General features: G+C 38.5%; 1 protein-coding gene across 1 annotated transcript in view; it reads left to right on the top strand.

Annotated features, from left to right (window-relative positions):
* Positions 1-7,646, top strand: part of MUC2 (mucin 2, oligomeric mucus/gel-forming) — a 64,085-nt gene extending 56,439 nt beyond the window's left edge. The window contains exons 54-65 of the mRNA XM_066186971.1: positions 591-660; positions 984-1,084; positions 1,244-1,275; positions 1,450-1,624; positions 2,246-2,350; positions 2,952-2,992; positions 3,619-3,741; positions 4,191-4,289; positions 4,950-5,078; positions 5,753-5,792; positions 6,072-6,201; positions 7,300-7,646. Of these exons, the coding sequence (XP_066043068.1) occupies positions 591-660; positions 984-1,084; positions 1,244-1,275; positions 1,450-1,624; positions 2,246-2,350; positions 2,952-2,992; positions 3,619-3,741; positions 4,191-4,289; positions 4,950-5,078; positions 5,753-5,792; positions 6,072-6,201; positions 7,300-7,555 (1,301 nt within the window). The 3' untranslated portion in view covers positions 7,556-7,646. The remainder of the gene's footprint in view (positions 1-590; positions 661-983; positions 1,085-1,243; positions 1,276-1,449; positions 1,625-2,245; positions 2,351-2,951; positions 2,993-3,618; positions 3,742-4,190; positions 4,290-4,949; positions 5,079-5,752; positions 5,793-6,071; positions 6,202-7,299) is intronic.
* Positions 7,647-13,396: the final 5,750 nt, after the last annotated feature.

Here is a 13,396-nt window from a genome sequence, read left to right as displayed (position 1 = left end):
GTGGAACTATTTCAGCAGTAATGTCATACTGCTCTCAGAGTAATGAAGACAGCAATAAATCACAGCAGCTGTTCTCCTTAAGTAATTTTGCAGGTAACATTTTTAACAATGGAAATGATAAATGGGCCTGCAAAGATATACATGCATTGGCTGTGCCAGAAACATCCTGTATCAGTACATGCTTTTTTGTATGCAGGCAGTTCTATGCTTTGCAGGCATCAGCAGATCACTATTTGGTGACCTGTACATTAGTTTTCATCTTTAGTAAGAGCACAAAGGGAAGGATGACACTCCCCTTTGAGAACTTGTGCAAAAGAGACTGAAATAATGTGAAAAAATTTTAATCAAGATATAGACTCTTGGCTTTATCACCTTAGTGTAAAGTACATATATCTCTATGGCTAAATTGCACAAAACTATTCAATTTAGAGACATGAGTCTATCTGGGATTTTTTCGTCTTTGCTTCTCAAGATTGTCACAGATACATAGGAAAATGAGTAAACAGTGTTTGAGTTCTTGGCATTAGGTCATAGGGCTTCTATACAATATTTTTACTGAGCTCTTCCTTCTTTTTGTTCTTCCATTCCAGCTCATGAATGTCCTTCAGGTAAAGAATACAGAGCATGTGGTCCTATTAAGGAGATGACCTGCAAATCAAGGTAAAAACTTCCTTCACTGTTAGCTATAGCTTGTACTACTATTCAGTTTTATCTAATGCACAGGTGAATGAGCAAAATCAACCTCATCTCATGTCTTAAACTGACTGTCAAATTTATTAGCACTATTCTGTTGACCCTATATCTGGGGGCCTGAACTCTTTCTGTTTCTGTTGTTTGGCTATATGAAATACAGACACCGACAATCCCCAATCACAAATGTGCAGATCATTTGCTACTGTATTTTCAGTGAAAGGGTTTTTGGCATAATCCTCCTTATGTGCCTACAATATTAATGGTGCTCCTCTGAACATTTTGTCTCACAGAGGACAGAACGACACATCAACTAAACAAGTGGAAGGCTGCTTCTGTCCTAATGGAACCATGCTGTATGACTCTGGTGTGGACGTCTGTGTGAAATCCTGTGGTAAGTTTTACTGCTTCACTTGGATGCATGTTTGTTTCCTCTTTGTCTCCTTTTGTGTATGCCACATAGATTTGACTGTATGCAGTGCTCATACAATGCATAGTAGAGATGCCTCCTGTTATATGACTGGTAATGGAAATTTTTTTTGGTATTTTCCAGGCTGTGTTGGAGTGGATATGATACCAAGAGAGGTATGATGCTGTGTACTTTTGGATTTCAAGTAGAAGTTTGGGTGGGGAGAGGAGAGTGGTCTCCACTGGTACAATCTTGTTTTGCCATCTCCAAACTTTGTATTCCTGGTTTTACTTCTGTTCCTTTTAATTGGTTACTATGCAATCATTCGTTTTATTGTTTTTCAATGACAGTTTGGAGAAGAGTTTACAGTGGACTGTCAGGACTGTATTTGCCTGGAAGGTGAACATGGCATTGTATGTAAGCCTCATGTATGTGATCAAAAGAAGGTCACTTGTGATGGAGAAGGCTTCTATGAAGTCACTGAGGTCAATCCTGCAGACTCCTGCTGCCCTCTTTTCACTTGCAGTGAGTTTATACTTTTGTTTCTAATCTTTCTATATCTCTAGGAAATAGAAAGGAAAAGAGACTGACCTACCTTAGCACCAGAGATCTACAGCAGGGAGTCACAAAATAGTATCTTTCCTCATGCTTTTTAAAATCAACTTGCACAGTGCTAGGGAAAATACATTTTAATATTGCAATGATTCGGTATGACTGAATTTATAGTTATGGGACTCAACATAACTCTAGCTATAGTTCTTGTGTTCAGGGCCACATTTTGTTTAAGCAAAATCCACAGAGATGATGGAATTCTCTGTGCATTTTCATTTTCCAGCAGTTGCCTAAAATCCTGGAGAGAGTAGGAGTTGTTCCATACTTCTTTGCATAGAATGTTGGTTATTTATTAACACAGGATAATTGCATAGTAGGAAAAAACCCATAAACTAATACAGTACCCCATATCGAGCGCCTGGATTTATGAAGAAAAACATGTTCTGTATCTGCAATTTGTTTCTTTGAAGAGAATCTGCACTGTTTCCTAGCAATAGAAAGTTCATCCTAAGTGCTTTGATAGGTTCTTATTTTTAGTAGCTGTGATTTAGTGTTCTTTCTGGCTTATTCTTTTTTTTTTTTCTTCCTCCTCAGAATGCAATACAAGCTTGTGCACAGCTAAAGCCCCCAAGTGCTCACTGGGATTTGAAGTTCATTCTTATATTCCCAGTGGTCAGTGCTGTCCTGTATACCAGTGTGGTAAGTCCCTTGGAAATATATTGCAGTGATTAGCTTATAGTTTTATTTATTACATAATTTAGCATTACACTTAATAAGACTATATGCAATAGCCTGTTGAAAGAAGTGTTAAACACAGTCAGATTCTACAAAGTCATTACTATTAAAATTGGTTATTAGTGCTATAGTTATGAAACTAGGAAATCAGAAATGGCTTAGGTGACTCAAGTTCAATTTCCTGCTTATAAATGCATGTAAAAACAGCTACAGAATTAACTGGGATGATGGTCTAAGCTTAGTCTAGCAAAAAGGCCCTAGAAGCATCCCCAGTAGAAGACAGATTTACAGTTCTTGGTAACTGAAACAAGGAAGTACTTGTATCTGTTAAGTGGACATTCCTGGCTCTGGACTGGACTGCCTATTTTGGGACACATCTTTTTCCCTTCTTGCACATGCAGTATTAGTTTTTATTCTTTATACATGTCCTATCTGCTACCAGAATTGGGGAATAACCATATAAATTGTGATTCATTGTGGAAGAAATGAGTTTGATTGGAGTGGGGTAAAGATATTTTTTATTCTTTTTTCCTATCTAAACATGTTACTCCTTGCTTATTAACAGTTGCCAAGGGAGTTTGCGTACACGAGAATGCTGAGTTCTTGGTAAGTTCCTGCTTCAACAGTCTTCTAAAAATGCTTAAAAGACCAGTTAGTCTACTTGATCAGAAGTGCTATGAGAAGGTTTATCCAGTACTACAAGCATTTTAGAAATTTTCAAATTTCTGTGGGGAGTTTATCAATTTCAGAAAGCCTAAATCTTTTCTGAAAAGTTTCCTACGTAGAAAGAAATTGAAGAGCTGCATGTATGTCAGTATTATAGAGGAATTTGGGTTAAGTGTGCTGGCATTTTAAAAAGTCAGTCCCCATTTACTGTCAGCACAATATTGCAGTTTTAAGACTCTGATTTCAAAAATTAAAAGACATGTAAATAAGTATTATTCTAATCAAATCTAGATTTCTAATAAATTCTCTTGGGTCTAGTAATTGTACCTGTTCTTTTAATATGAGAGTTTGTCATAGCTATACAGGACTTCAATAAAGACACAAATTATATTCAGCATTTAAAATGTTGTCTTCATAAATGGCTAGCCAAATAGCTATCCAGTTGTCTTTACAATTTGTTTTCTTTTCCATTGCTTCATTTACAGATTTTTTTAAAAATTAATAAATGTTTGTTAAACATATAATATCTCATTAATATGTGATATTGTTTCCCTTAAAATGTGTAGCCCAACTCCTCGGTCTTTGTTGACAAGTGTCAGAATTGTCTCTGCACAAATGATGTGAACGTCAGCACTCAGCTGAATATCATCTCCTGTGAACATGTCCCCTGCAACACATACTGTCAACCAGTAAGTGGCAAACTTAAAGAAATAAAAGACCCCAAAATACTCATATATGTGAACACCAGTTTGATCAATGAATCGTATTAAGCAAAGGACAGGGAGTTGAAGCCCAGAGACCAACTCCAGCATGGATATCAATTGTTCTTTGGGCAATCTACTGCCTGAGATTGACTGTGTAACTGTCAGCACTCAGTTTGCCCTGGCAGAATTCACTGGGAAATTTCTGTAGACCACCTTGTGGAGTGATATTTAATTATTATGCTTATTTATTCTAGTGCTTTAATTTATATTCCACTTATAACCTGCTTCTATTACTTGTTGGGTTGGAACACAAAAAGGCACAAATCTAGAGTGCACTTCAGAGCATAATCAATTAATGGATTTGTATGTTTTCATTTATTTCTCAAAATTCATCTATCATAGTGCTATTGTTTTTAATAAATTTTAATTTTTAGGGATATGAAATTAAACCAGTGAAAGGTGAATGCTGTGGAAAATGTGTGCAGACCAAGTGTATTATACACACAACAGACAATTCTGAACTCATCTTGAGTGTAAGTATGCTCTATGTCTTAGTTCTCCACCAAATCTGTAAAGTTCCCAGTTCCAGAAAGGGAACATCTCCTTGCCATAGATAAGGCTTTAGTATGAGTTTTCACCTGAAAGATCAACATCTCATCTAAAACAAAACCTAGCTACAATTTTTTGACTTGAAGCTAGGTGTCATGAAATAAAATTATCTTTAAGGCCCTTCCTGGAATGAGAAATCCAATATCATTGTAAGGGGTTTTCTTCCAGTGTCTGGAAGCTTGGGCTTTTCTATGTTATTTGATTTCTGTATGCTGAAAAATACTATTAAAGGCTGCATATGAAACAATTCTATTGTTGTAGTAGGATGAAGGTTTAGGGGTTTTCTTAATTAACATAAAACAGTCTAGCTTTTTGAAGGCAAAATCCATTGGCATGGATGATTTTGTTAAAGTACTCTGTGTACTTTAAAGACATTATTCTTTCTCAAGGAAGATACTGTGTAAAACTGAAATTCTCTCCATGTATGGCATATTGCAAGACATGTCATGATCTGTATCCCAAATGACAGTTAACCTAAAAATAATTGACTCCGAAACAGGAGGAAAGTCATTATCAGAGAGCAAGAAAATTTCTGTCTGAATTCCCTTCAGCATTCCTTATCACATTTTGCATTTCACTTGCAGCCTGGAGACTTTAAAAATGATCCTCACAACAACTGCACCATTTATAGCTGTGTAGATGTCCACAACCAGCTTATCGCTTCCACATCTGAGATTACCTGTCCAGCATTCAATGAGGACAGCTGCAAGCCTGTAAGTAAAAATGGAAAATTTACCCTCTACTCCATACACAGTTCAATTTTGTTCAGCCATCTAACTAACAACAAAAGTAAAATTTAGCAATTATGGCCTTTTGTCTTAATTTCTTAGTTCTAAGGGCAGAAGTTCCAGATGCATCCATGCACAACTCTATAGAGTGTATGAAATAAGATACTTCAGTAAGAATTCAATATTTATAACTGGTAACTTTCTCTCAGTAGCCGAAATACTAGTCAGCACCGAGATACTGAATCTTTATTGATGGCTTTGTTTGGGGTTCTGTGTCAGCAAGAACCAGGTTTCCTTGAATGTTACAGAAACACAAGCTGTTCAGTCAGTAGGCTGCCAGTAACACTGTCCATAGTCCCCATTCAAGTACAGAGGACGCTGAGAAGCCATTTGTTGGAATTGCTTCTGAGGAAAAATTGCATGATGTTGACTGTAGAGTTCCTTCAAAGAATTGTTTTTATTTTCACAAGCTTTTGTAAATTGATCAATTTCAAGTCAGGAAGAGGGTGTTATCTTTGCTTATTTAGATCAATGTTACAGTTTCCACTGGTTATTTTCCAGCCACTGAAGAATTGCTTTCCTCAGTTTTTTGCCTTAATGCCTATTAAATATAGAAAAATAATATAATGTAAGTTTTTTCTGTTTCTTTTTCCTTTTAGGGAACTATTTCGTTCTTACCTAATGGTTGCTGCAAAACCTGTAAGTATGCCAGTGTATCTGAATCAACAATACAGAGAATGAATGGTCTTCTTAAATCAGCCCATTTTCCAGATAAATTTGTATTTAAACAGATACTTTTATATTTATATTTGTCATTCCAAGCCTTCACTGTCTGATCTCTTTGGGAAAGTTTAAACTGAAGCAGAAAGACCACTTAAAGCAATTCTTTGAGTGCTCTAGCGAAGCCCAGGGAATGCTGAGGTGCGAGGGATTCCTGGATCTGTTTCACTTGAAGTATTTTCTGCTGTTTCCCTCTAGGTGCCCCTCTGGACAGCCACACGCCATGCACTGTGCGCCACAGGGAAGACTTCATCGTCTACAATGGCTGCCGCTCTGTGGACAGAGTTGACTTGACTGAATGTGAAGGAACATGTGGAACCTTCTCGCTGTAAGTAAACTCACCAGACAATGAGATTTAAGTCCTGGCAGCACTGAGCTTGTTTATATAACAGGAACAAGAAACAGTAGATGACACAATGGTAGAAGACCTGGAACTATGTGCTTGAACCATGGACATGAAATCATGGAATCTGTGACTGACAGGTTGATTTGTAACAATGCAAAGGAGAAAAGTGCATTAAATTGTCTTGGGTTAGACAGCTCTGATAAGGTCTATTCATTTATTAAAAGCTGGCTCTGTGTCAGACCACCTAGGCTAGAAATCATCACAGAATAATACGGATTATTTCCTATAATGAGAATAAGCCCAGAGAGCAGCCAGACATGACAACTGGAAGTGAAAAAGCTGCTTCTGAATAGTAAGCACCTAAAATGAAATACACATACATCTTTTAAAGGAAGATTTAAATATGCACAATTTTTATATAGTGAAGAAATGAGAAAATGAATGCTTTAGATGTGGTGTTAGTAGAGTAACTTGACCGTACATTTTTCTCTGGAATGAAAGAATGTATTAAAAAGTGACTATAAGGAAGTTGTTAGTAGGACACCTGGTAGTGAGCTACTAAAGGACTTGAAAAACCACTGTAACTTTCCAAAGAAACTTACTGCCTATCACTGAGTCTGCCACAGTGCACCTTACATGGATGAAAACTGATCTTTGGTATCACATGGAACTCTTAGAAGCCCAGAGAGCTTATTAGTATTTTAAAGTTCCTGATCATCTTAGGGTCTTGCTGTGGTTGCTTCTACCAAATATAAAGAAAATGATGGATCTTGTCACAGTTTATAGCCTGATATTGACAGGTTCTTCAGGTTAGGAATGGTGCTTAGGAAGCTGAGGAACATAAGGCTGCAAAAAATACTTTTCTGTGAGATGGGAACAAAAAGAGCTGCTACTCCCCCTTCATGATAACACTGCCCTGATTGGATTATGCATTTTATAATCACTGTTCTGTCAGATGAGCTTAGCACTTCCATTAGCCACAACTGTGGTTCTTCTCACAGGAGTTCTGTACCTGATTTCACCCTTTCCTGTACATTGGCTTCTGGCACAGAGTAACATTGCCATTTTGCATATTAACAGATACTCTGCTGAGGCCAATTCCATGGACCACAGCTGTTCCTGCTGCAGAGAAACAGGGACCACTGAGAAGGAAGTGGTCCTGAAATGCCCTGGTGGGCACTCAATGTCACACAAGTACATCTATGTAGAGAGCTGCAGCTGTCAAGACACTGCATGCAGCAGGCCACAGACCAATGAGCTGCAGAACAATGAAGAAAATGACAAGGCGAGCGCTCTGAGCCGGATCAAGAGAGCCATCAACTTAACATCAAAATGAAGGCAAAAGAGCCCTGGCATCATTAACTGAAAGGACTGTGAACCATTCTTAACTTCCTTGACTACTGTTGAACTTTACTTTTCCCAATAACTGCATCCTGTTTGTTCTCTAATTAATTTGAACAGTGCCCTATTTATTTGTGCACAAAATAAGAACACGGATTTGTATTCTTACAAGTGCACACCCTCTTGGGTCGTCTTCAAATCTGCTTGTTTTTCTCTGAGTGATTAAAAGCACATCTCAAAAAGCATGGCTTCTGTACTTATTCTTATACAGTCTTGATGAGTTTGAGTTTGAAGAGCGAAGAAAAGTTCTTTTTAAAGTTACGGGAAGTCAAGTGGTTTCCTAAATTTTTGGGGTATCTACTCCTGGCTCCTTAAAAGCTGATTGGATTGTGCTGTTCAGAAGACCTGATCTATAAGGTGGGAGGGATGATGGTGCTGTCTGCCAGAACAAAGGCAAAGATGAACAATGATCATGAAACTATTCAGATGACTTGGAGAAACTTCTAGTTCAGCACCAGAACTTACTTTAGCAGGGCTCTGTATATTAGAACTGTCTCAGTTCATCACAATTACATATTTTCATGAAAAAAAAAATCCCTCAGCTGTGTGAAGTTCACTGACAGTGCTTTTAGGACGTATGCTTACTACTGTAGTAAGAGCTTTCCAAATTCCAACATTTGCAAAACAGATGCCCTAGGCTTCCTCTGCAGAAAATGGAAAGCAACAGACATTTTTGATATTAATTTGTCTCATAACAAAGGACGTATCTAAAGGAGTGCCTGTTTATCTTATTGTAAGGGGAGCTGAAGGAGGTAACTGGAAGATATTCATTTCTCTTGAATCATCTTAGAGTACAATGAGGGTAAACTACATCTGTTGTAGTGAAAAAAGAAATGCTTTTGGTTTATTTTTTTTCTCCATTAATGAAATCTTTATTGTCAATAGCCAACCTCAATACTGGCATCTTTGCTACCTAAAGAATTGGTGGCACCATTTTTTGCTACTAGTAGCCTATCAAATGTGCTGCAGCTTAAAAGGCAGATAAGATTTCTGACTTTTTATAAGACTGATAAGGATGTGCAGAAAATGGAACTCCACAGTTTTTTCAGCATTACAATACTATGATTGGAAAGCGAATTTCTCTGGAGTTGGAGAGGTAGCTGATCTAACAAGAAGGAAGTTTTGTCACTTTGCAGAGCAAGCTTCAGAATTAATGAAGCCCAGTTTATGCTTTAGTACAGGTTTCTAGGCATTTCTGTCTCTACATTCATTGTGAGGTGTGACTGAGAGTTTTCTCCCAGGGCACTTACAAAGTCACTCTCCTCTGTGGATTCTTTGTTATCCAACAGTTTCTGTGCTGACACTAGAACCATGCATTTCCTTAAACTATTTGCAAAAACTGCTTTTCTCAAAATTTGTTGACATTTATCTGTCTGTGAGATTTTCATTTTTGCAATTAAATTTGGCTGATGTCAGCAAATAAATTCCAGAGACAGATACAAGGTGTGATCAAATCTGCCTTGTTTCCTGTGAAAAAGAGATAAAATAGTACTAGTCAGTAGTGGCATTTTGCTGCACACTGTATTTACACCGAAATATAAAATCTTCCTTGCTTCATTTATTTTGCATTTAGTCTGTAGTTTGCACAGGCTCTTTCTGTCTCTTCTAGTGATGGGCAACTACTTCTTAATGAGGAATTCTAAAGATTCTGGATAAAAGTCAGTAAGGCTGCAGATTTTGGCTTCACCACTGCAGGGCAGTCTATGGCTGAGAATATAAAGTCACTTCCTACCAAAAAAGCAAGCTGCCTCAAAAGGGAGTTTCTATTTCATCACGCTGAGGTTTTATCTCTGAGAAGAATTAATGTTGATCTCTCCCCACACACACATTTATATGCTCTTAGTAAGCACTAGGGAAAAACAATTATTCTGTCAGGAATTTACATGCAAGGTGTTATTTGTCACAGTGCTCTGGGTTATGGCAGCCCTCTCAGTTTTGGTGCTGGGTCAGAGCTGCCCATGGGCAGGTTCACAAGCACACACTGTCAGAATTCTTACTTACAAGTGCTTGGCAGTTCCAGGTCACACTGCACGTCTTAAACCACCACCCCCTTCTGCACTCATAGCCACCTTAGAACTTTGTGGTTCTGTTTGCACCTGCATTTCCAGTGGAAGTGGATGACAGAGTTGAACAGATTAAACTTTCTCCAGTAGAGAAATTCACCAATCGTATTTGGGAGAGAAAGGAAGGAAAGAAACCTTAACTGTGTATCCCCACAAAGAGTAGTAGTGGCAGTGAGCAGCACTTTTGGTCCCCTCCACAGGCCTCTTGGAAGTAAATTGAGATCTGTATTATCTGATCCCAGGAAGCATTTTGTTTCTTAAGCAAGAGTTGTTGGGTCTGCAGGCCACAAGAAGAGATTCTTCTGGAAAACCCAGGAAAAAACTGAGGAAATATCTCATCACCCGCTCTGAAAGGGTGATATCAGCCCATTAGGGACTCAGGAGACTGTGGAACCTTCTGATCCCACTGTCTTCCAGACAGGACCTACCAGGAAGGACCATGGCAGCTTCACAGACAGCATTAGTGCTAGAAGAAAGTGGGCTTGACTCTCTCAGTGCTCAAAGAATGACTCCATTCTCCAGGAATTGCCTAGTCTTCTGGAGTCTAGCGAAAAGGGAGCATCAGCAAGAGCCCATGTCTTGTCTCCATTCCTGAGCCCTGTGTTCATGTCCTCCAGACTTTCTATCTAGCCTCCCACTATCACTGGTGGTGAGGGGTTTCTCTGTTTTGTTTCTTTTTCTTCCTCTCCTGGTACTTGTTTTAGTTTTGTCTTGAAAAATGGGGAAGCCTACTTGGGAAGCAAGTAGGACTTCCAGCCACTGAGCCTTTGAAGGCCCCAAAACCCAAGGTCCCAGCTCCTGCTGTCCAAGATCACATGGGTTTCATTCCTACTTGCAGTCTTCTCATCCAATATGGTTTGAATCTCAAACAACTTCCTTATAATTACCTGGAGATGCACTGGAAACTCAGTGTTGTACATAGGACTCTTCAGCAACACAGTGAGAATTTCCATCTGCAGTTAAAAAGGAGCTGACAGAAGATTTGCTGATAAAGAGAGCATGGTTGTTTTATGAAGCATTACTAGATAAGTGTTTTGAGAACACCAGAGACAGAAAGGAAAATACTTGTTAGCAATATGGAAAAATCACTTCTGCTACCTGAGGTAAGGCAGATGGGATTCAGAAAGGGGAAAAACCACATGCAAACCAAGAATTCTTCCCAAAATCCAAAATAATACAAGGTAGGGGCTTCTGGTCTAATAATTACCTTGTTTTCTAATTTAAGTATGTTCTCTAATAGTATTATTTTGTGCTGTGGGAAGGGTGAGATAAAATTTTCAGTGTGTTTACCATTTGAGTGTACTTTGCTAAACCACACTTCACTGAACTAAGCACAGGCGACTCGGCACATAAGCCCCAGTGAAAGGACTTAAGCAAAGGCAAAGCCCTAAGTAAATAATCATGCAGTTACTGTGCTTGTTATACACTGTTGCACTTGTCTGGAAAAGCAAACTCAGATACTGGGAAAAGACAGAAATAGACTTACAAACTCTGAGATCATAGGAAAGAACTTTCTTGTAGTTTTAGGTCTGACAAAAAAATGAAATATATTTAAATAACTGCAACGTTGATATACAATTTCTGAAATTTCACCTCCCAGCGGAAGCTTTGAGGGGCAGAGGGCTATTTTAAAGCAGAACAAGTTCTTAAAGCTGAGCAGCCCTTTTCCAGGGCCAAATTTTCAAAATTAACTCATTCTTTTCAGGGTACCACAAACATCTGTATTCTGGCAACATCCCAGACTCAGGTCCAAACAGGTCCAAGCAGGCTACCTAAGCCATATTTCCATCACTAATACAGAAAATCCTATAAGTTCTTTTTCAGCATCGTGTTTCTAAAATCTGTTTTGTACAAACTGAATTACCCTTTAATGTTCCAGTTTTTCAGCACTCTTACATGAAATGCTTGAATTCTTTTCACAAATGAATCTCTAGAACAGTAAAAAACACCACTGTGATGTTTTCAGTACCCCAAGACTTTGAGAAAACTCAAGCAGAGAGAAAGTATGGCAGAGCTGGCACTGAGAAGGAGCACCTGTGCTCCATGAAGCTTTCTTTAAAGCAGTAACAGAAGGCAACATGAACAGTGATCAAGGAATGTAGTTTTACACAAGTGCCTGTGACCTGACACAGCTGTTAAATTTCAATAGCCTGTCCATTTGGACTAGCGTAGCTGAGCACTTATTGCCCGTTTTTTCAGGATCTATGGGATCTGTATGATCGTTCTTCCCCTTAAAAGTACAGGGAGTCTAAGCAGAACGTAACGGCAGGTACTTCTTGGGCAGCTAATTCTACCTTCCACACAAAAAACCCTAGGCCAAGGTTGCTTAGATTCCCACCTTAACTTGTTTTCTGCCCCACTCTTAGCCTTTCTTTTGGCTTGCAGTAAATTTCAGTCATGGTGGACATGGTTACTGGGTTTGTAATTTCATGTAATTTCAAGGTTATAGAGACTTCAGTATTAAGCATGCAGTGGCCTCTTCTGAATTATCATGGCACCTAGAAAATAAGAAATTGCTTTTTAGAAAGAGGTAGAATCTGCTCTAGCCTAAGCCCCATAAAAGTTCTAATTATTAAAGCAGAAAATTCATATGCTTCCCTTTGTTCTGCTACCCCATATTTTTCCACCAGGAAGGTTTTTTAAAGAAAAACCTTTCAGTAGAAAATCTCAAAGGCCCCACCTCCTGATGAGATGGCTTTCTATGCAGGGAGTCTCTCTTACATGAGGAAGTGCCAATAGGTCAAGGAGACCTGTGTGCATGAACACCAATCAGCCGTGTCATTACTCCTTGTACGTGGGTTTTGAAAGATCTACATCTTCTTAAAGAAAAAGAGAAAAGAGCAGCTGGACTCATTCCTTGCAAACAGGAATAACTAATGTCCTTGATTTGTTCACAAAAAGTCAAGGAGCTCTATGGCAAGACGAGAGATTAAGGAACTTTCTGTCCATTCTAAGGCAAAATGTAAGAAAACATCCAACCACCTCCTACCAAAACTGAAGTACTGAAGGCATTCATCAGGTATTTTAATGGACAATTAATGACAGATATCCATTCCCTCCTTTCCCACTGCCTGCTACAGATCACCTTACAATTAATGACCTGTTTCAAACTGTGTGGTAGACACAAATCTGCTAGATCAAATAAATCTTTAATGTAACTTTCCTAAATTCTGTGATATCATGCAAAGGATTAAAAAGGATAATCCATGTTGTTCTTGAATTCTACTACCAAGGATAATCCATGTCGTTCTTGAATTTTACTAGCAATTTAGAATGTACAAATGACTGTTATAACTACCAGTTATGTAAAACATTTTACCAAAATCACTTTGGATGTTTTTTATCATGTGGATTATTGGCACACCTGCCTGACACCAAATGAAGTGTTTTCCTAGCTAGCATTACTTTGTTAATGGAGCACACATAATTTCTCTAGAGTTATTTTCTAGGCAGTGCTTGTAAAACACTGTCTTATAGTGGATACTCATTTCAAGAAACAGTACCAGTTTTGCCTGAAATGAACTGGATTGTTAGAGGATTTCCAAGCTCAAACTCCCAGTGTTGGACTGACTCAGGATGGCCATAACTCTTTACAGCACATATGGAATCACCTTTTGACTGAAGGATATGATACAAATGCAACTGCCAGACTTCAGTACAGTGGCTGGCTATGAAGGGCATTAATCCACCAGATACCTCCTATTTGAGTGTGT

This window comes from Chamaea fasciata, unplaced genomic scaffold (genome assembly GCF_029207755.1).
Source record: "Chamaea fasciata isolate MVZ Bird 193981 ecotype frontalis unplaced genomic scaffold, bChaFas1.0.hap1 SCAF_7, whole genome shotgun sequence".
In the NCBI taxonomy this organism is placed as follows: domain Eukaryota; kingdom Metazoa; phylum Chordata; class Aves; order Passeriformes; family Sylviidae; genus Chamaea; species Chamaea fasciata.
This window is presented reverse-complemented; position numbering and strand designations above follow the sequence as displayed.